This window comes from Talpa europaea, assembly GCF_964194135.1.
Source record: "Talpa europaea genome assembly, chromosome: 9".
NCBI lineage: Eukaryota > Metazoa > Chordata > Mammalia > Eulipotyphla > Talpidae > Talpa > Talpa europaea.
In genome coordinates, this window is record NC_140076.1 from 38,563,165 (window position 1) to 38,587,049 (window position 23,885).

General features: G+C 36.2%; 1 protein-coding gene across 1 annotated transcript in view; it reads left to right on the top strand.

Annotated features, from left to right (window-relative positions):
- Nucleotides 1–1,928: 1,928 nt before the first annotated feature.
- Nucleotides 1,929–23,885, top strand: part of GTF2B (general transcription factor IIB) — a gene marked incomplete at its 5' end in the record, with an annotated part of 29,864 nt that continues 7,907 nt past the window's right edge. The window contains 3 exons of the mRNA XM_084242323.1: nucleotides 1,929–2,056; nucleotides 2,147–2,377; nucleotides 6,209–6,315. Coding sequence (XP_084098449.1) covers nucleotides 1,929–2,056; nucleotides 2,147–2,377; nucleotides 6,209–6,315 — 466 coding nt within the window. The remainder of the gene's footprint in view (nucleotides 2,057–2,146; nucleotides 2,378–6,208; nucleotides 6,316–23,885) is intronic.

The following is a 23,885-nucleotide window of genomic DNA, read 5'->3' on the forward strand; positions in this document are numbered from 1 at the left end:
TAAATCATTTGCTAGGTATGTAAAGCATTTTACATAATGTGCACAACAATTTGTGTGATTTCACACTTGTGATAAACACTTTTTAAATAAAGCTTTAAGTTAAAAAAGATGAGTTAAATAGACTTGACTAAATCATTGTAATAAGTTCATATAATTAAGTTTAATAAAAAATGTTAACAAACCAGAAGTTTGGGAAATGCTAGTCTTTGTTTCCTAGGTGATAAAATCCCAGTTTCCTCTGTGTGTGTTTTAAATCTCAGAATCAGATATAAAGATTAAAATGGATGATATTGATGAAAATGCTTTCTAAACTGCTATAGCTATCCTAAGAAAATAAATGACCTATCTAAACTGTTTCTGTTTTATTTTTAATTACCTATTTATTTATTTTTACATCATTGTTCATTTTTAAACAATATTTGCTCCCCACCCCAGGTGGGATGTAGTCCCCATAGACTTTCCTTCACCAATGCACCCGTGCACCATCACCTCAGTTGCCTGTGGTCCCTCCCTCCCTCTGATCCCTCTCCCTCCTCCTCCCCTGCAGGATGTCTCTGGTTTATAATTGTCTGTTTTTTTTTTTTAAACAGTTTCTATTTTAAAGAAATCCTAACTAGGTTATTATGACTGATAAGAGATTCTCCAGGTGGGGCTGGAGTAATTTAAGTGGTTTCCCAGCTTCCTTCCATTAGGGTTTCAATTTCTCTGACGGTTTCTTCCTTCCTCCAACAATACTGAATGGCTGTTATGAAGCCATTAGGTGGTGGGTGCTTATTTTTGATCCTCAAGAAATGCCTTGTTGCCTTCTTCCTCTCTCTTTTCTGTTTACAAGTCAACCTGCTCCATTATGAAAACCACCTGTCTGATTGGGGTGCATCAAATCAAGACCTTTCCTGGTCGTTCATGGCACAGCTGAAATGAATGTGCATTTTTAAAACTTTCCCAAATATTAAATGAGAATACCCTCTACCCCTTCAAGTTTTTAAATTACAGTACTGTCAAATTTTTAAATTACTGGATACTGAAAAAAAAAAAAAAAGTTCTCCACCCCCATCTTGATTTCTGTTCCTAAATTCTTGTCTCTTCTACCCCCTTGTTTTTTTTTTAAGAAAGCCAGTCTTGCCACCTTTCAAGAAAATATTGAGGGTCTGAGGGCTCAGCGGCATTTAAGTCACAAGCCCTAATGAAAAAAGCAACACACACACACACACACACACACACTTTTCTTCCTAAATTCTCATTCCCATAGAAACCCACCCAGAGCACTCTCTTTGCGGCGATCCCTGCATGGTCAACATTTGTTTTCAGCAAAGAGGTGATACCATTATTGTTTATTGTTATTACTACTATTAGTTAGGCTAATGAATAAACCTAGGGACCTTTTGCTGTATCTCAACGTTCTGCTAAGTTCTCAATACTTCAGCTATCAGCCAAATTTGCGAAGGCCATAAAAAAATAAAAACAATGATCAGGGCAGGGTCCATAACTCCCAGCCCCCAGGCGCACAGGGCTTTCACTTGGTTCTGTTTCATCTTCTGCCAATTCTAAAAAGGTTTGCGTGGCAGATACGGTTACTTCTTGCACCGAAGGGCAAAGGGACTCGTGAGAGACCCAGCATGCCAGCTGATGACAGAACCTAAACTGACACCTGTTCTAGCTGATCCAAGTAATTTTAATTTTTTTTTTCCAAATTCCTAAGTGGAATCTCCCCTCTAGGCGAGTGAAAACTGCGCTGAAACTGAAGTAACTGATCCTGGGCCGGGGCGGGGGGGGGCGGGGGGGTAGTTAGCCTGAGGGACTGTGGTTTTGGCCCCCGTCAGGAAACCGCGTTCTGTTTGCGTTTTAACTCCGCCAAGTTGAAGATACCCCTGGTGCAGAGTATTTTCAGGATTCCCTCGCGAGTTTTCCTGGGCTGTTTCGTTGATTCGATGAGCAACGTAGCAAACGTAGCTACAGCACAGGAAAATAAGAAAACGCAAAGCACGTGGCGGACGGGATTTTCATTTTTCTTGGCCCTTCTCCCGACCCGTAGCAGCGCCCTATTACGACTGCGTGGGTGACTCGTCTATAAAAAGCCGTCTCGGCGCGTCTCGGCGCCACAATCTCTTCCTGTTCTCGTCGTGGCTCTCGTCGCTTGTTGTTGAAGCCGCAGTGGCCGCGAAGATGGCGTCTACCAGCCGGTTAGTATGTCCGGCGAACTCGGCTGGCTGAGGGGTGGGCGGAGAGCCCCGAGGCTGGCTCGGGCGGCGTTGGGGGCCACCGCGTCAGGGACGGCGCCCCGAGAGACGGGGAGAGGCGGCGGAACTGACTGGCTGACCCGGACAAAGGCGCTTTCAGACGGCGGGGCTCTCGGGGGTGTCGCTGGGGGTATCGAGCCGTCGGCGTTACTTCCCCAATCCCCTCGGGCGTCGTCTCACCCAGGCACTGCCTTCTGGGGGGCCCTCTGTGTACACTGGCCCCGGCCTCGCGTTTTTTTTGCGGATTTTTTAAACGTGGTTTTTTTTTTTCCTAATCATATTTTCTGCTCTTGTTTTTCCGTCTACGGTTACCAAGCCGCTTGTGCCCGCGTCCTTCCTTTCAAAGAGAGGGAAGGGGGTGGTGCTCGGCCCTGTCGGTCTGACAGAAAGTTAGGGGCGTCCGCATTGGTGACCTGACAGAAACTGATCACCTCCTCAGGGGCGCTCTCAAGTGGAAGCCAGGCAGTGGCGTTCTGGAGAGTTACGTTTGTGTCTGAGAGGTTGCTTTCCCGAGGTCTTCTGCAAAATCCTGAAGAAAATTTACCTGCAGAAAATTAGTTACATATGCCGGGAAGTCACCCTTGAATATGTTTTTAAAATGTGATGTACTCCTCACACCGGAAATGAATGCAGTTCCCTTAGAGACAGCCTTTAATCCTGTGACCTGAAAAATGTTTGCAGACCCTAATTATGTCCCTCAATACCACTATGAGGTAGATGGATACTAGTATTTTTGCATAAGTGTAAACTGAGTCACACCAGTGTTGACTCTGGCAGGGTTAGTGTTAAGAGTGCTGAGCCTCAGGTATCTGTTTCCTCTTATCACACAGTTGGCCTCCAGTTAACTCATAATATATTAAAAGTGTCAGGAATTCCTATATCTTCTGGAAGCCAACTCTGACATAGTTTTTCTGAAATTATGGAGTTGAGTTCCAGTGAGAGCCATTATCACTAAAGAGTGAACTGGAATAGTCCAGGCTCTTTCTGATAACTGTTTAAAACAAAAATGGGGGGAGCGGGGAGGAAACTCTATTAACATGTTTGGAAATAACTCTTAAAGCCATTGACACTCTTGTGATTGAAGGTTCAATCATTCTGTCTGGGCGTGGCTGTCATGTTAAGTCTTCCTTGTAGGTTAATGGAAAACTTTAGCTTCCCAAAGACACCTAAATATGACTTACATTCTTTCACAGCAGTAGATCTGAAAGGTAAATGTGGTCCTGTTTGAACACATCTTTTACATATACTAGAACAGGAAATTTTATTTTAATTTTTTTTTAAAGTTGGGGTAGTTAAATACACTGAATTCACTTAATAGATTCTTTAGCCAAAGAATACTTTTTTTTGCCTCTGCAGTTTTTGTTAAAAAAAAAAAGTTGATAATAGGTTTTTTTAAATAAAAATGGTCAACTTTTTTTTTTTTTTAATTTGTTTATTTATGCATACAAGAGCTAGGGTACAGGCCAGAGGTGTAGGGGGTAAGAGGATTCACCAGAGACAGAGTGGGGAACAGAACAGGCCTACTGACCGAAATACACTGCAGAGGGGAGCAGCAGGCAAGTCAGGAGAGGTCGGCTGTGCCATGTCTCCTGTTATGCCATGTCTCCTGTTGTGCCATGTGAGTTGCTCCGTGGCCAGCCAGGGGATCATACTCAGGCTGCGGAGGCTGTGGACAGCTTCATAGATTGCAGACAACATCTTAACCCCTTGAGCCACCAGGGAGGCCCAAAAATGGTTAACTCTTAAATATGTCATTGCAGTTGTCCCTCTCAAGTTCTTCTAGTGAGAAGAAAGGTGAATGTTAATATTTTTATCTTTAACTTTATTTCCCTGAGGAAGATGTACAGTTAATAATCTATGAAACCACCTCATCTTCTCATAGAGAAAATTACAAATATTTAGAATTCAAATATTAGCATCACCACTTACTAATTCTCTGATTTCGCCAAATTTTCTGTGAGCATATATTTAAAATGGAGATCATGCCTGTCTTGCATATTTATTAATCTTGAAGATTAATAAATGTACAGCACTGCAAATATAGTATGCTCCAATAGATGATAGCTATAAAATGAAGTTTGCTATTGGTTTGTTTTAATATTAGTGGTTGTTTACTCCATTTCTTCCATAGTTTTTCTTCTCCCTGACTCTTGTGATTCCTCTTTTGTATTACGGTTGTGGGTTATCTGATTAAAAGTTGACAGTCTTAATCTTCATTTCATTTTATTGTGGACAAATAACTCATACAAGTAGTAAAAACCAAAGAGAAGAGTAAAACACAGTCTACTCTTTCCCTATTTCCTAACATCTAATTCTCCCCCAGAGCAACTGTTATGACCAGTTTTTTTTGTGTGTTTCCCTAGTAATTCTCTGCTCCAGAGAACATGCATGTAGTTCTAATTTCTTTTTCTACTGCAAAAGTAATATAATCTGAACACTGTTCCCAACTTTGCTTTTATCTCTTTTATCTTTTTTTTTTTTTAATGAAGGTAGCATCCTTTTGAGGTGCATAGCACACTTAAAAGTGAGCACCTACACATAAGCTACCACCCAGGTCAAGAAATCAATTACTACGAAAAGCTTTTTTGTGCCCTCAAACAATACCTCTTCCCAAAGATAACCACATTCTGACTTCTAACACCATAGGTTATTTTTTTCCAACTTAAAGTTTACATAAGTGGAATATGTATTCATTCCTCTGTGTCTGGTTTCTTTTGGTCAGCATTTTGAGATCATCATTGCATATTACTGTAGTTCATATTTTTTCAGTGTTGTATAAATTTCTTATATTCCTTTTACTTGGCATATATGTGAGGTGGTAGATATTCATCTGCTTTCTAATAGTGCAAAAATATATCCATCCTTTTCTTTGTATTCTGTGTGCCACATCGTTACCCATATTACACATTTGCAATTGTTACTGCAACATTTTCTTATGGTTTGACATAATTTTTTGTCTTTGTCATAATTTATTATAGTATTCTCATAGGAACTTAGAAAAAGCATAAACATAAAGCAAACCCCAACCCTCCATTTTCACACTAAGCTCTAAGATGTGTTCTGCTTGATTTGAATATGTAAACTTGGGGACTATGGATTATTTTCTCAGTTTACCACTGGGAATTACCTATTACATTGAGAGTTGACATTCTGAATTGTATTTGCTAGCATAAGTAACTATTGAAAACCACAAATATCAATTTACATACTCAAATAATGGTTGATGTTTTTTAGATGTTTGTGTTGGCCAACCATAACCTTTACTGTTTTCCTTGCTTCCAGTGAACTTTTAAAGAGGGCTTATTTTTAGTGATGTCCAGCATTTGTGATTGTGAGGTCATAAGCTCAGGCATAGTTGCCAAATCTATGTTAAATATATTTTTTGCTTTGTGTCTTCTATAAGCTGCTTTATTATTCAAAGTAAAATAATCAAGAAAATTATTAATATCACAAGTAGATTAAAAAAGTAGTTCTTGAATCCATTTCTTGAATCCACTTAACAAATTCAGTTCTGTACAAAATGTACCATTCTAAAGATATTAGTAAAGTAACTGACTAGAGAAATAAGTGACAAAGGGATTCAAACCCAAATGTTTCAGATTAGTATGGAAGTTATTTCTATGTAATCAAAGTTTCTATAATTCTTAGCCTACGTGTTAAGAGACATTAAAATGTTAAAACATGTTCAGTGTTAAATTTTAAGTTTTTAAGATCTTTATGTCTGCAAGCCAGTAACTGTTCTTAAAAAAAATTAATTACAATGGACTCTACTTGTTAATTAGTAGCTAGAATTTAAAGCAACTTCATGGGATAAACACTTGAAATTTTAGCTTAAATGTATAGTTTGGCAAAAATTGTTCCTAATCCTCCTTTTCCCATACCTCCCTCCCCACTCCCCCAGACTGCTTTATTACATATTGGTTAAGAGGTTGTAAAAAAAAAAAAAAAAATTTTTTTTTTTTCCCATTTAGTTTGGATGCTCTTCCACGAGTCACATGTCCAAACCATCCAGATGCAATTTTAGTGGAAGACTACAGAGCTGGTGATATGATATGTCCTGAATGTGGTCTGGTTGTAGGTAAGCAATTATAATGATTTTAATTGAAATCACTGTTTCCAGTATATGCCTACCTCATTTTAGTACACTTTGCTTAGTGCATTTTGCAGATAATAAGTTTTATACAAATTGAAGGTTTGTGGCAACCTTGCGTTGAACAGTGTACTGGTGTCGTTTTTTCAACAGCTTGTGCTCATTTCGTGTGTCTCTGTTACATTTAATTAAGGTATGTACTCATTTTTTTTAGACATAATGCTATTGCACATAATCATTGCATACTTAACAGACTATAGAATAGGGTTAACATAACTTGCATGTCCTGGGAAGCCCAAAATTGTGTGTGACTGTTACCTTTATTGCTGTGTTCTAGGACCAAACCAGCACTATCTCTAAGATAATGCCTTAGTGTATTTTCCAAAATTTTCCTTTAGTGATTACGTTTTGTTTTTTTCCCCTTACAGGTAATCATATTTACTGTAAAAAGAAACAAAAACAATTAGGAAAAGAGACAGGAGAGTAAAATCATTCAGAGATACCATATTTTATTGCCTATCCAAATTCATATATTTCATAATGTGGAGTAAGGGGAACGTCTAAAATTGAAACAGCTGAACCAAAAGAAAAGAAAAAGCTCTTAGTCTTTAGTCTTAAATATTTTGTGTGGGGATGTAATGGGGTGAGTGTACTCTTGCATATGAAATAATAAATGCAGTAAACTTTTGTGGCTTCTATATACTTTGGAAAGTATACTTTGGAAAGTAGATCAACAATTATTCACAGTAATAAAGATCTATCTACACTGAATATCATCCAAGACTTTTTAGTCAATGAAAAGGTCTGTTGTAATTTTATATGCTTATGTAGAATTATCTATTTATGAATATCTTGTATAAAACTGCCAAAAACAGTTTCTTAAAATTTCACTTTTATTCCTACTTGCTTACTAATAGAGATATGTAGCAGAGCTTTAGAATAGAGGCGATCTGTTAAAAAATTATTCTTAAAAGGTGGAGTTGCAGCTCGCACCTGAGAAAAGGGTAGATGATACTGATTTTGAAATATTTTGATTTTTCAAAATATACTGATTTTGAAATATTTGCAGTTGTAAGCTGCTCAGTAAGCAATATTTAGAGCTACTACACTTATGAATGCTTAGCACTGTTCTAAATGATTTACATACTCACTTAGTTTATCCTTAGAAAAACTTGTGAAATGCTAACATCTTCATTTTGAAGATGAGGACACTAAAGTTTTAGGTTATCTGGCAATCTAGCCCCTCTGTCAGGCAGCTAAATTTCTACCCTACTTTTCCTTTTCATAATAAGTGAATTCAGTCTGAGACTGGCAAATCATGACCCATCACCTGTTTTATACAATCTCTGTGCTAATAATGGCTTTCACATTTTTTAAATAGTTGAAAAAAATCAAAATATCTTGAAATTTATAAAAGTATTACATTCAGATTTCAGTATCCATAAATAAAGTTTTATTGGAATACAGCCACACTGTTTGTTTACATATTGTCTGTGGGTGCTTTCCACGTTATAATAGCAGAGTGTAGTAGATGTAACAGAAATCTTATGTGATGCTTCATAGTGCTGCTCAGTACATTACAAATCCCAGTGATGGAGTTCTAACTCCAAAGCATATCCTTGCTGGCCAAGCTTTCCATACTGCAACATTTTATTTACTTACTGTATCGTTGCATTCCCATCATAGCAAAATAAGGGGGAAAATCATGTAAAAGAACAATGAAGTATGGATTATATTGTTACTGAACTGGATGGCAAAGCATGTTGTTTATTATGTAGTGAGACCATAGCTGTGCTAAAAGAACGGTAAACTTTGACATTGCTAGATTTAGCACTCTATAGTATTCCCAACTCAAGAAAACAATGGTCAGAAAATTTAGAAAATATAAAGTGTGATATATCAACATAGCCAAATTTCTTCGCAAAAATTAAAGAATAAAAATAGGGCTGCAGCTGAAGTAAAATTTGAGTGGTTTATTTGTAGGCCAAGCAAGGAAAGTCATTTCCCAATAACAAGTTAATTAATTTGGGTTTGATTGTAGCTGCTGAAGAATTGTGTGCAGAGGAAATAAATTTATTTAGAACTATTAGCAAGAATTGTTGCTTGAAGAGTTGAAGACATTGGGAAGCAGTATCAGTAATCAGTTAAAAATCAAAGCAAATTTCACGTATTTTTCCTAGACTCTTGATAACTAGAAAGATATTCATAGAGTCAGTGCAGAATTTGAAGTGACTATAAATCTTTTGCGTGTAACCAACTATGAAGAAAAAATATTTTCAAAGAAGTTCCAACAATACATTTCAGTATAACCTGAAGTGGAAGCTCCTGAGATGTGTAATGACTATGGTAGTAAAAATCTGTATGGAACAGAAGACATAGTTGCACAAATTTACAAGGATTTTGAAAATGTCGGATTTTTATAACATTGACTTATTCATTGTATTATTCATAAGCAGGTATTTTGTGTAAAAGGCTTGAATTTGTCATTCATTCTTGTAGACTTAATTGCCATCAGTTCTATGAATTTTTGTGAGAAAAAGAAGCTAAATACTCTGACTTGCCCTGCAACACAATAATTTGGTAGCTTAGCAGTGGCAAAGTTTTCTTTTAGTTTTGAACTCAGGGCTAAGGTTGAAGTTTTTCCGAACCAGTACAGGCATACTTCATTTATTGTACTTTGCTTTATTTCTCACAGATAATTGCTTTTTTCCTTTCCTTACACAAATTGAGACCTTGTTGCACCCCTGTATTGAGCAAGTCTTACCTTGCCATTTTTCTGCATGTGCTCACTTAACATTGTCATTTAATTATATAGATTTTTAGACATTTTTATTTCACACTTAATAGTTGCACTATAGTATAGTATAAACATACACTACAGCATAGTGTAAATTTAACTTTTATATGCACTGGGAAACCAAATCATTTGTGTGACTCACATTATTATTTTGCTTTAATGTGGTGGGGAACCTAACTTGCAGTATCTCTGAGGTATGCCTGTACTGCCTTTTAACAACTGCTATTGAACAGTGAGTGACTTTAGAAATTAGTTTGGGCTGTAGAGTTGCTACTATTTCTTAGTTCACCCTAGAATTGTTAGGAAAACTGTCTGACTTAATACTAGTAAAGTCAGTTTGACTATTAACAGTATTTGAATCATGATTAATGTCAAATTGCTTTTATACTTCCTTTGCTATCTAAAGTTAAAGCAAAAACCAAAATTTTCATTCTCACACAGATAAGCAGTGGATATATTTTTCAAACTCAAAAGTATGTTTTCATTAGTGTTTTTCAGACCTGGATGCAAATGCAAAGGAAATTTTCATATTTCAAAATCTATTTAAATGTGCAATTAAGGAGCTTCTGCCTAACCTTCAGTTGGAAGTGATTAATCCACAATGTAATGACATGTTAAAAGGCAAATATCAGAAAAAGTAATAAAATTCTATAAATGCCTTCCAAGCAATGAATATGTTCAATTAAAATCATATGCTTATAGATTAATTTCAGTATTTGACAGTACTTATCTGTATGAAAAAGACATTTTTAAAAATGAAATACATAAAATTTAACAGCATTGACAAATGAATATTTATAATTAACTTCGATGATAGGCAACACTAACTTTGAACTCCAATTAAGTGAAATGTTATCTACCCAAAAGAGAATTCCATTCTTCTCAGTAATACATATAGAAGATAATAAATCATACTCAATTATTATATTTCATCAAAAAATTGGAGAATTTTTTCCTCTTTTTAAATAATATCCTTAATTTGATCTCGACTTGTGGAGTCTAAGATAGGTGCTTTTATGGCCCTTTGTAGAAAATGTTTACTGACCTCTAAGTTAAATAACAGCTTTCTCATCCTTCTGAAGTATTAAAATCAAACATAATATCTGAGATTAAGACAGAGAAGGTTGAAGGTAATTTCTGCTTCTTCGGTCTCCTGACCTTTATAATCATTTGAAAAGAAGTGCAACAATATACAATTATATTTTCAGTCCTTCTGTCAGCTTCACTTCTACTTTAATCATCAGGACAATTGGGTAAGATTAATCAGCTAGAGTAGGAAGATACAATTCTCAAGACATACTTTTTGTGGTTGGAATACATACTGTTTATTTGCATTTCCCTGCTGTGTCAAACCAAAGTTAATTTTCTTCTAGTTTTGTTTTATTCATTTATTAGTCTTGAACACTAGCATTAGTGCTACTTTTTTCTAACTGAAGCCACTGGGAAAAATTTTAAGGCCTGAAATTTTTAAAAATATAATCATTAAATTTTCTTTCTCTGATTCATAGAAATATCTTTTTGAGATGTTTGTTCTTCTGACATAAACAAAATGCAACAAATACTTGCTTTAAAATATACACAGCCTCATTCACAGTTATTTGTAGCTAAATGTGAACTATGATACACAAGTGAAGAACTGATTTAATGAACAAACACAGGCAGATAGGCAAGAGTCTGCCTAACAAAGTTATGTTCTAATTATGTTGAAAATAGATTAATTGACATGAAATTCCATGATTCTAAATTTAAGAAAAAGTAGCCATAAGTACATATATACTCATATTTGTCATATCAGTAATAAATTCATATTGTACCATGTATTTGATTAAATTTGCATCATATTGATCATATTGCTGGTTTAAAGTTAAGCATGGTGCTTTGTTGCTATCTTTTTTTTTTTTTTTTAACATTTTCAAAGGACAGGTTTATTAGGCAAAGGACAAAGAAAAAGAGGCCCCTGCATAGCCATAGGCAGACAGTAGATCTACTTCTGTTGCCATCTTAATTCATTTTCCCCTGTTAACGCTGTGGAGATGGGGAAGAAATTAAGCTGGGAAAATACTCTGCAAAGCAGTAAGGACATAAGGACACATAAAATTGTGGCTTTTTCATAATTGAGATTTTCGTAGAGATTTAAATCCAGACAGCATCATTGTGTTGCCTAATAAATGATCTTGGTGAAATTGGTTTGATTGTGTTTGCTATAAAATTTTACACTGGGCCTCCCCTCGTGGTGCAGGTAGTTGAGCGCAGCACTGTGAAGGTGTCCGCAGCCTCTGAAGTGCCGGTTCCATCCCCGCCGGCCGCGGAGCAACCCACACGGCACAGCAGACCTCTCCTGTCTTGCCCTCTACTCCCCTCAGCAGTGTATTTCAGTCAGTCTACCTGTTCTGTTACCTTCTCTGTCTCTGGTGAATCCTCTCACCCTCCCATGCATCTGGTCTGTACCCCAGATCTTGTATAAATAAGTAAATCTTTAAAAAAAATAAAATTTTACACTGAAACTTTTTGGATTATCTCACATTTATTAAACAAGCATTTTGAATAGCCTTTGGTTTAAATAATCACTGGACAACTTTAGAAACTTATGCATACAAGAACTGGGTTACAGGCCAGTGGGTGAGAGGATTCACCAGAGACAGAGTGGGGAGCAGAACAGGCAGACTGACTGGAAACACTGCTGAGGGGAGCAGCGGGCAAGACAGGAGAGGTCTGCTGAGCCATGTGGGAGCCTGGCTGGCCTGGGATCAAACTCGTGCTGCAGAAGCTGTGGGTAGCTTCATAGTGCTGTGCTTAACCCCTTGCCCCCTTGCTCGAAACTTAGGACAGCCCACTGCTCTTTTAGTTTAAAACTCAAGACTAGATACCACTCAGCTGTCTTCTTCAGAGCCATATATTATCCCTTAACTGAGTCAGCAACTGGTACAGCCCATTAGCTATCACTTTTTTTAATGAAATCATAATACAAACAGTATCTTACATGATAAAACTATATTTTCTGTAATCACTGCTTTTCAATCCTTCCTTCATAGGTTCCTTGAGATACACTAATCTGTCTCAAGACCAGTGTCACATTTTAGGTTTTTCTTCAACCAATATCATATACTCAGTAACTAATTTCTGTTTCAGTTACATGACTAGCTACTACAAAACTCAGTCACTTAACAGCCATTTTATTTTACTCATGATTTTCTGGGTAATTGGGCAAGTACTCATCTTGGCTGGTTTCTTTCCACGCGGCAGTGATTGTGCCTGGAGGATTCCTTCACCTGCCTTTCTGGTGCGTCTTTGCACCTTGGCCTCCCCACATGGTCTCATCCTATAGGGTTTCTCTGTAGGTCTCAGCATAGCCACATTTTATGCATAGTGGTTGCTTTCCAAAATATCCCAAAAGCAAGTGTTTTAAGAGACAGAGTTTTAAAGCTGGACTTTGGGGTAAAGCTATGCTTTGAACAGAATCGCTTCTGTATTCTATTAGAGCACTCATAGCACCCACCTAGATTGGAAGGTGTGGAGAAATAGGGTACACCTCAATGTGAAACATGAGGTCATCTTATGGAAGAGAACTTGTAGTTGAGAGATATTGCTGCTGTCTTTGAAAAATAATAATACGAGATTAATGTCTACTTTTCCCCCAATATTTAAATGATTGTATAATATTTAGTCTCTTCTAATTCACATTGCTTATAATTTTATGTGATTATTTTTAATACTATTTAACATGTAATAGTTGTTTGACTTTCCTTTTTTATTTGAATTATAGGACTTTCATTTTGAACATCTGACATATGAAGTTTTAGGATATGTCCTTGGCTCTTTCATGTTATCAGTGATCCTTAAGATATTGGTAATAACTTTTTTTTTTTTTTTGGAATTACGTTTTACAAATCCTAATAGTGAGTGTGTCACTTGAAAAGGTGAGCACTAGGTGGCAGTATAATCATATTTAGAGTATAAGTTTGTTCATAAATGTGACCTTACGCACCACTTATACATGGTCAGCAAAGTATTAGGTTAGTAAGCTTCTGTAGTAGCTGTTAAAACATGAAATTGGTTATCATGACATAAATGAGGATTGCACGATGAAGAATTATTTAGAACTAGTGGTATCATTTCTTTTTAAAGCCACTTTTTATAAAGAAAAATATCAGATGGCTTCACTTATAGCAGGAATATAGGGGAACCAAATAAGACATCAGTGTAAAAAAATAGTAACAATGCAAAACAGAACAAAACAAAAACAGGCAGTTATGAATCAGACATCCTGCAGGGGAGGAGGAGGGAGAGGGATCAGAGGGAGGGAGAGAGAAACACAAGGGACTGAGGTGATGGTGCACGAGTGCATTGGTGAAGGAAATTCTATGGGGACCACACCTGACGGGGAGTGGAAAAGCAGATATTGTTTAAAAATGAACAATGATGTAAAAATAAAATAAATAAAAAACCCCACTTTTTTCTGTAGCATTTAAAATGAAACTATTTAGTATTTAATATGAGGAAATGATGAGAAAATAGTTTGGCTTGCTTTGGAAGAGAAAAATGAGTCAATCTTAACCTCTCCCTCCTAAACTTATTCTGTGTATTTCTTATATCAGTGAATCTGATACATGCATGTATGAATGTGCTTTAATATAGGATATAATGTTTTAAAGCATTATACATCCACTTCTGGAAATTCAAACTCAGGTCATATGTTGATAACATGTTAAGAAACTCAGGTCTATACTGTTCACTCCACAGTTACCACATTCTTTGAGATTGCCTGTAATTTCAGTTTTTTTTATATTTTCCATGTCTCTGGACCTGGATTGCAGATTCTTGTAGGGCAGATAATTTTATGTGTGTGTGTATCTCACAGTATAATTAGGAAGGAGTCAGTGACCCTAGAGCCTAAGCTTAGTTCTACTAGTTAGTAAGCTGGGCAGGTATAGTTAAGTTACTTAAAATTCTCCAAGCTTAACTTTCTTCATCTCTGAAGTAAGTCTCTTCCCTCAAAGGGAAGGTACTGTTACAGGGCAGGGAGAGGGGCAGCCCAAACCCCACAAACCTGCCTATTCTATATAGGATTCTGTCATCCGCCGCATTAACACAAAACAGGAGACTTTAATGGGAAGGAACTTTAATACAATTAGGAAACAATAAAGGAAGGGCAAAGAATATAGTTTCTAAATCAAGCACCCAAAGTTACCCATCCCTCGTGGGTAAAACTCCATCTAAATGGGATTGGCCCAGAGCAAGGCCCCAAAGCCTGCCAGAAGTCTAAAGTGTCTTCCAGTGGGGACCCACAGAAAAGGGTCAGAAACAACCAGACAAGCCCGGAAGGAAAAGAGCAAAATCAAAATCAAGATAAAAGCCGCCATTGTCACCTCCCCTCGGGTCTCTCACCCACATCTGTGTCATCCAGTCCAAGACCAAAAGGCAAGCTCATTTTCTTCACATGTCTCTTGGCCCCATGTGCCTCCTCCAGGTCTCCTTCTGGATCTCCATCCTGCTTCTTTCCTTCCTCAGTCTCCTCTGCAGCCTCTTCTCTTCCTGCTCAGCTCCATCCTCCATTTGGGTGGGGCAGGGAACCTGGAACCTCCCTCTTTCCTGGGGACCACCCTGTTACAGTACCATTTATCTCAGAATTGTTAAGAATTAAATGAGATTATTTTAGTATGCGATTTCAGTGGTGCATATTTGGGGATACAAGTACTCTTTTTCCTTAACTTTGTAGAAAAAGGGTGATTGTAAGTCCGAGAGGCCATTATTCATAGCAAGTCAGTTGCAGTATGTGTTTGAGTGATTGTTATCTGTCTGGGATATTTAATGCTTTATTTTTAAATTTTAAAAACTGTTGTTTTATCACCTTTAAATTTGCATTACCAGCATTTCCTAAAAGGAAGAAAATTAGGTTTAGTGTCAGTATGGTCAAGCTGTATTTCCAAATTAAGGAATAGTTGTATTCACTTTAAAATTGTTTTGACTTCTTGTAAGCATTCAGTTATAGCATCTTTGCTTAATTTAGATTCTACTTTCTCTTAAGCCTGAGAAAATTACTAAATTTACTCCATTAACACAACTATTCATTGAGAGATTTTTTTTTTTTTCATATTTAATAGAAAGGGAAACTGAGGCTCTGTATACTTTGGTGATCAACTGAAGATTCCATGTGTGATAAGCAACAAGAGCCATTTAAATACAGAGCTTAGGACTTAAAAAAGCCTTTGGCCTTTCTACTACATATTTCTATTAAACACAGTGCTCACCAGGGAGAGTAATATAGAAAGATGAAATACAAAGGAAGGAAATGGTGACTTCCTGGGGAAATTAGTGTTGAAATTTACATTGAAACATAATAATCTTTAAGAATAGGTCTCACTCATAGCAGGAATCTAGAAAACTTAAATAAGGGACCAGGAAAATGAATAACTATAAGAAAGTGAAAATCAAAATCAACAAACTATGAACCAGAGACACTTTTAGGGGGGCGGGGGCGGGAGCGGGAGGGGAGGGATTGGGGTCAGAATGGGGGGGCTGCAATTGTATGGGGAATATAACAATAAAATTTATTATCTAATAAAAAAAATAAAATACAACAATTTGTAAAAAAACAAAAAATAAAAAAAAAGAATAGGTAAGGGTTCATGGAAGGAAAGTCATTTGGGTTGAGGGAAAAAGAAACATGTGCCATAGGACTGAAATCAGTATTTGAATGACTAAATTTATTGTGACTAAAGTTACAGTAAACCTTCCACCAGAGTGTTTCATCTTTTACTGTCCCTGACCAGCATAGTGTTGAATGGATACATATAGTAAAAAGGCCAAAGCAACTCCTTATCTGAAATGACTGATAATGCTTCAGACCTGCTTTTATTTGAGGAAAAGCAAGATATATTCAGAAAATCAGGGCTGAAATGTGTGATGCATTTTCTTTTACAGTTTGCCAAATGGTAATTACACTGTCTGTTTGTGCAGGGCTTTTGTTTGTTTTCAATATCTAAACATCATGGACTTCTGTGGACTGGTCTGGGAAATTAACTATGACATGGCTGGTTTCCAGGGGATAATTCAGATTCTTAATCAGTTTACGTTATGGGGACAGAAACTGTGATTTAGATACCAGCTATATTATTAATAGTATTTCATTATAAACTATCTCTTGATCAAAATTTTCTTTACAGTTGTCTTTAAATCAAGACTTCTTGTCAGAGGAAGTGTAGTAACGCTGGACTAAAAACCAGGATTTTCTTGAAATATGACAAGAAAGGAATAGTTGAAAGGGTTCAGTGACCAAGGAAAGTGGGAGCTGAAATAAATTACCTTTTCAGAATGATATTTAACAAATATAGTGTGTTGGCTTTAAAAGGTTTCCTAGGTACCTTGATTTTTAAAATTTATTTAGAAATAATGTTTAAGGCTTAGGGGTTGTCCAATTTAATACATTTTGATTATTGTTCTTTTAGACTTATCAGCACATTTTGAAAATTTTTGTTACTTTAAATGATTTTTTTTAAAGATTTATTTTTATACAAGAACTGGGGTATAGGTCAGAGGCGCGGAAGGTTGAGAGGATTCACTAGAGACACAGCGTGGAGCAGAACAGGCAGACGGACCGAAATACACTGCTGAGGGGAGAATTGGGTGAGACAGGAGAGATCTGCTGCGCCATGTGGGTATCTCCCTGGCTGGCCCGGAATCAAACCTGTGCTGCAGAGGCTGAGGACAGCTTCACAGCAATGCGCTCAACCCACTGTGCCACTGGGGAGGCCCTTAAATGATTTTTGATAAATCTAGCTTTTGAAAACAAGTAATTTGAATACTCTGTGCTAAGACTTACTTCTGAATTCTCTACTACAGATTGTATGCCAAAATGTTTAAGTAAGGTCAATTTTCAGGAAGATGGCAGAATGAATTGAAATTCTGAGCAGTTCCTCTTCATATTCCCTTTTTTAAAATTGCTTTATCAGATAGAAAAAGACAAAGCACTTTATGATTCCATTCATATGTGGAAAATGAACTAAATAAAACAAAAACTTCTAGACAATAAAGCACAATAAGTGGTTACAGAGGCAGGAGGTGGGATGTGGGTAAATTGGGTAATAGGGGTCAATTGTATGGTAAAGGATAGAATTGGCCTTTTATTATTTAAACTTGGTATGTATAGTATGTATACATGTTGATTTATAACTGCACACCTGAAACTTATTATAATGCAATGTTGCCTGAATAAAAATATTTTTTAAAAGTGGAAAATTTAATTAATTTACAATAAAACTTTCTGTTACTAGGTCAGGCTAAAGAAGCAGGCTCTCCAGTCAATAGTGGCTTCCTGTCTGCTGTTGGTATATTGCAGTTTTCTCCTGCACTGTTAAGGTTGCCACCTTAAGTCATTCTGGTTTTAATATTGTACAACAAAATTCCTGTGGTTGGATATGTAGTTTATAGCTTGCATGGTAAGGAGGTTAAATGTGTCTTTGAGCACTATTTCCTTTAGAATATAAAGCAAAGTACCTTGATTCTATTGTACATGCTTTCTCATCTTTATTCTCTCCCTACCCATTATTTTTTGTAGCACAGGCTGCTGGTTGTTTCCTGTATCTATTCCCCTATTCTTTCTGGCTATGTGGCAGCTCATCTACACTATTTCTAAGATTTCCTTGTAGTTAGGAAAATAAGTTCTTTACTAGTGAGTTTAAGTAGAAAAGATGTGTGCAAATCTAGACTAGCACTAAGGGGTGTGCCCTCCCTATGCCCCTACAATGTAGATAAGGTGGAAGGAACTACCACTAGCCACTATGCTACAGTATGCAAACCTTGGTGTACACGGCTTATCCAAAAATAGGAGCCTTGCGCCAAGCAAATCCAGGAGTGTTAACTGGGCTGTTTAATGTGAGAAAGTTCTTAAATTGTTTAATATATGTTACAAACCTCTTCATGTATCTATCTTAGTATACTTAAGATTCATACTGGGATTTAATCTTTTTTGGGTCATCTAATTTCTGCTATGGGCTGTGCTTAGTACCCAGGGAGACTGAGAGTACTGATGGCATGTGTTTGAAAGTTTTCCAACATCACTGCTAACAATTGGACTTGGATTAACAATTCTTTATTATAGGATGAATAAGCATAAACATTAGCATGAGTTTTGTGAATACAAACTACAGTGAAGAGGATCATGATCCTATGGACTTAACAGAAAATTCTACCCCTAATTAGAGGGAAGTTACAGCAAATACCTGATTTTTGTGATCACTGAAATAAAACTTCAACATTTCTGTTAATTGTGGTCTGAAAGAAATAAGACTGCACAAGGAGACACAGTAAAAAGGGGCTTTTTAAAAAATAATTAAGTTTTAAGAATTATTATATATCCAGATACAAGGGCTCTTTTCAGATACATGTTTGCAAATGTTTCCTCCTAGTATGTGGCTTATTTTCCATTCTCTTAACAGTGTGTTTGTTATTTATTTAGTTGAGGTAACATTGGTTTGCATCATGTTTAGAAGTATAGTCTTTCCCTCTTCAGGTGTTAATAACTGTTTTAGGTGGCAATTAGCAGACTTATTAACATTTTAGAAAATTGAATCAGTAAAGCAGAGGACAAATTCAGATAGAAAGAGTGAACGGGAAAATAGTAAAGATGACACAAACCATCAAGTATGGCTTGAAGATCAAGGAGAATATGATAAGGTATTAAGGTATAATACAAGAAAACTTGACATTCCTAGCAGAAAACCTGCAGATTACAAATCAAGAATCCCACACCCCTCACTAGGCAATGCATCCTTTTAACACTGAAAACATTTCATTAATAATGACTCTGAAGCAATAGACCAGTAAAAATGTTACTTTGAGAGGATATAAAATTTTTGATAAATCCATGATAATACCAAAATACAAAGAAGTTAACTCTGATTGCTTTGTCCTGTGAACACAAAATGAAAGTTACAAAACAATCTTATTATGGCTTTATATGTAAATCCTCCAAAATATAGTGCTGAATTCTGTTTACTGATTGTCATGTGGAACAGTATTGACAACTATTTACTGATTTCTCCTTTTGGCTCTGTTACAGCTGTATTTCCCTTTGAAAGTACATCATCCCTTGACTGGCACTGGCTAGTGGTCTGAGCGGAAGTGTTAGAAACCATCAAATCAGTGTGTAATTCACCATATGCCTTTCACCCTATCATGGTGACTGGGTGCATGTTTCAAGTGGTAGGGATTCCATCCTCTTGAAAAAGGACGGCATAGCAAATAGCCATACTACCCTTCTAGAGACATGTACTATAAGAAATAAATGGATTTTAACTGTGGAACTTCTGAGATGATTTAGTAACCTAGCTTAATTTCATTGATCAGAACACAAATATTTGAAGAATAACCCAGCAACTGTGGTAAACCTTCATAATATAAAGAGATAGTATGTAAGAAATACCATGATCTGCTGAGATGACCACCATTTAATAAATTTAACTTATTCCTAATATAAGATACCATGAATTAGGGTAGGATGATCCTATTGTGGAAGATTATTTTGGCTCACTTTATGCATAATATATTGGGGACATTTCTGCTTTATATCAACGGTATTGTTTTGAAAGTTCTGACAAGTGCTTTAGATATTAAATAGAAATGGGAGTTAAGCATTGGAAAGGGAATAGTTCTTTGCTGCTGATGGGGTTATATATCTAGAATATTAAGATCAAATTTTAAAAATTAATAGTCTATTAAAAGTGGCTGAATATAAGCACATAAAATATTATAGCAATTACTAGTTAGAAAATGAGATTTTTACCAGTAAAAAAAAATTAGGTCTAGTTTCAAATGTGACATACGTGTACTTAATCTGAAAGAAGACCTTCAGAAAGAGTGTATCCCTTGTCCAAGAAAATTTATAAAAATAATGTGTGGTTTTGGTACAGCTTAATTCAAGAGCAACAGTATTTTGATGAGTGAATTTTAATTATTAATTTTTGGAGGTGTAATCGCGTATAATAAATTGCACAGATTCCAAATGTATGGTTAGAATTTGACAGTGTATTTACTCATGTAACCAATGGTTTAATCAAGATATTTGAACCATTGCTGTGACTTCAGAAGTCCTCTCATGTCTTTCTAGTTATGATTCTAGAAATCATGACTTCTACCCTGATTCCCACCCAGCAGTAACCACTGCACTGATGTCTGTCCTTATTTTGCCAGTTTTTGAACTACTTATAAATGGAAGTTTCTTTTAATGACTTTTTTGGGACTAGAAATGTTTTTGAAATGTTATGTTTTGTTATTGCATGTTTGAGTGGTTTACTGAGAGGTGTTCCTTAGCTTGGGTCTTTGGGGTTGGTTGTTTCTAGTTTTTAGCTATCGTGAATAACATTCCCATGAACATTCTCGTATGAGACATTTGTAGGTAAATACTTTAGAATCAAGTTTTGCCAAGTTTTAAAGGAAATGCCAGAGTAGATGAACCATTTTAAACTGGTGTGAATAATTTTGGCATTTATTCTCAATTTCTTCTTGAAAAATAGAATTGAAATCATTCATTTTAGAATATGGTAAAATATCTTTTTATATTATTTAGACATTACACATAGACTGAGAACTGTAACAATGTATGTAATACATAAATATTGGGTATGTTTGGGTAGAGTGCTTGATTCTGCGGAGTAGTAGAGATTATAGGTGGAGGAGGGAGAAGGGAGTATGTATTTACATATATAATCAAAGTGCTATTCTTTTGGCTGTGAAAAATATTTATATATGGATTTCTGAATAAGAAAGCAACCGGTAAAAGTTGGCATGTTTCTATATCTAGCACATTGAAGGATAAATGTGCATGTGTGGGCACACTATTAGCAGACTTCTTCCTTGTCAAAGGTGCTGATGTCCTAACATTGTGCTGCCTTGTACACTTACTCTTGACAAGACTGTATTTCCTTCCAGAATGACTTAAAATACTATCTCACTTAGGTTTTCTTCAAATTAAAGTCCTTCATATAGTCTTAGTTTTTGAGTTATCTACCCTATTTCTTGTTCCTCGTGTGCTTTATGTGTCAGTATAGCTATAGTTTGATTTTTTTTAATAAATGCTGTGTTTTGAATAGTAAAATATGAGAGGAAATGGCTTTTAGCACAAACCACAGATTATTGAATGAGTCATGTAGATTCATCCCTATGTATGTGGAAAAATTACATCACTACCCACTTCTGGTTTTTCTGTTTATACTATGCTGGGCCAACTTTTTTTTTTCTAATCTGGTCCGAATTTTTTAAGGCTGTGTAAAGTAAGCAGTAAAAGAAACTCATGGCAAGTTACTTTGGAACCAAAAGGAAAATGCTATGAATTGAAGCATCTTGGCTAATACTTTAGATTTCTAGAGAGACTTTAAAATATGTCAGCATGCCTACTCACTTGTCTTTTTCATTTACATTCTTCTCTTAATATTGTCATTGTGTTATTAAAACATTAAAGGTTAATGATTTTTATTTTTTTAACCTGAAACTTGCCAAGTAACTATTTTTGAAGGCCATAGTTTTTCCTTTTTGTACGTTTATGTTTTTACTTTTGCTGACTAGTAAAGTTAGTTTCACTTTTATCTCTGAAAACATCAAGCGTGGGGCCTCCCCTGTGGCGCAGCGGTTGGGCGCTGGGTTGCGATGCTGCCCGCAGCCTCTGCGGCGCCGGTTCCATCCCCGGCTGCTCCCCGGCCACCTGGGGAGGGTCCCACATGGCGCGCAGACCTCTCCTGCCACCCGCTGCTCCCCTCAGCAGTGTACTTCAGTCCTTCTGCCTGCTCTGCTCCCCGCTCTGGCTCTGGTGAATTCTCTCACCCTCCTGTGCTTCTGACTGTACCCAGTGCATGTATAAACAAAACAAACAAACAAATAAATAAATAAAAAAAAATGCCTCTATTTAAAAAAAAAAAAACCAAAAAAAAACAACAACAATAAAAAACATCAAGCGCGTGGGAACATCACCGTGTCACTTTAACCAGAATGTGCTATTTATTTAAAGAGGCTGAATTTTGTCTAAAAACTTAACCCCTGGGCCACCAGGAGGCCCTGGACTTTAAGTCTTGTAGTAAGGCATCAATACATAATAGATTCTATGTTACTTTCAGGTGAGTTTTTAAAATCTTAATTTATAGAATTAGAATTTCTTCCTAATTTTAGTGATGTTATTTATGAGGAGGAAGCAGAGAAATCCATTGTGACAGTCTCATCCAGTTAACCTCCATATTATGAAGTATCTTTTCAGCCTGTAATATTCTCTTGTAACTGACCTCCCTGCTTCCACGTTCCTTAGCTGTGCCCATTGGGTACAGGTATGGGAATAAGGCACATAGCTCCAATCTCAGTCCTTTGGGATGTGGCACTCAATAATCCAAATTATACCTGGTTACTCCCAAGTGATTTGACTATTCAAAGAAAAATGAAATCAGCAGGAATTGATTCCTGCTAATTCCGGCTGTGGGTTTCCTGCTTTCTTAACTAGAACACTTAAGATTAGCTTATGGTCATTAAACTCTGTTTATGAGCATTTTAATTTATGCGCTGTATAAAAAGTAGTGCACAAGATTTAATACAATCTTCATTGAGTTCTTTACCTATCTCCCTTGCTGCCCTACTGACTAAATAATCTGTAGCAGAGCACTTGCCTAATATGGAGATTAATGTTTTACAACCGGTGATTTGCCTTCTTCCTCTCTTTCCCCCCAAAAGCAAAGGGAGGAAATGCCAGAGTATCTGCCATCTTTAAGTTTTCATTATCATAGCAGTAAATAATGACTATCAAGGACCTACTTTGAACTCCTTTGAAGGTCTTTTTTAAGGACTTTACCTACACTGTACCTATGTTAACTTTTTTAATCTCTATACTTTTTAAAATATGAGATTATTGGTAAAAAAAAGAAAGCTGAGGAAGTGAAATACACAGAAATTAAGTAATTTTTTCCCCCCACAGCTAAGTGGCAAGTGATAGAGTCTACACACTTAACCTGTTACATCAGTTCACTGTCAGGGCCATAAATATCTTTTAACTGGTGAGGTAACTGATTTTTGCCATTCTTTTCTCCTTGCTGATTGCTGTGTATAGGCAAAGATAGAAAATAGTCTGGTTTCTGCTGTCATCTTTATTATACTTTGGTGGGAATGCACATAGTTTATAGATGCAGTGTAGACAGACCCTTCAATCCAATGTGCATTTCTAGCTGTATGATTGTAGGCAAATTAAGACTATTTGTAAATTGGCAATAAAAGTGGTACCAGCCTTTATAAAGCTGTGAAGATTAGAGTACATTTACTGAAGGGCACAGTGATTCATATATGCAAGTATTCAGTGTTAACTCTTGTCTATTACCAGCCATTGAACATTCTTCCAAAGCATAATCAAAGTAAGTCTGCTCATACGTGGCTTCTTGGCATGACATACTTAGTCACTGCTTCTGTATCAAAAAGAATAGTTTACCCACCTGCTTTCTTTGCAGTAATTCTAGGCTTAAAGTTTATTCTGTACAAAATATTAGGTCAAAAATATTTTTTCATCAAGTAGTTACTAAAACATAAGTTTGGATTTAATTCTTTGCAAAGCATTTCCCATGAAAATTTAGTAATTTTTTTATTATAAACATTAATACCATTGTAAACAGTGTTCTGGGTTTTTTTTACATGCCTGATGCAAATTTTGTACAAAATTTGATTCTGAACCATATTTATCTTTGGATCACATATGAATAGCTTTATTTCACTATTTGTCTTATTTTTGACTAATTCTTTTTTT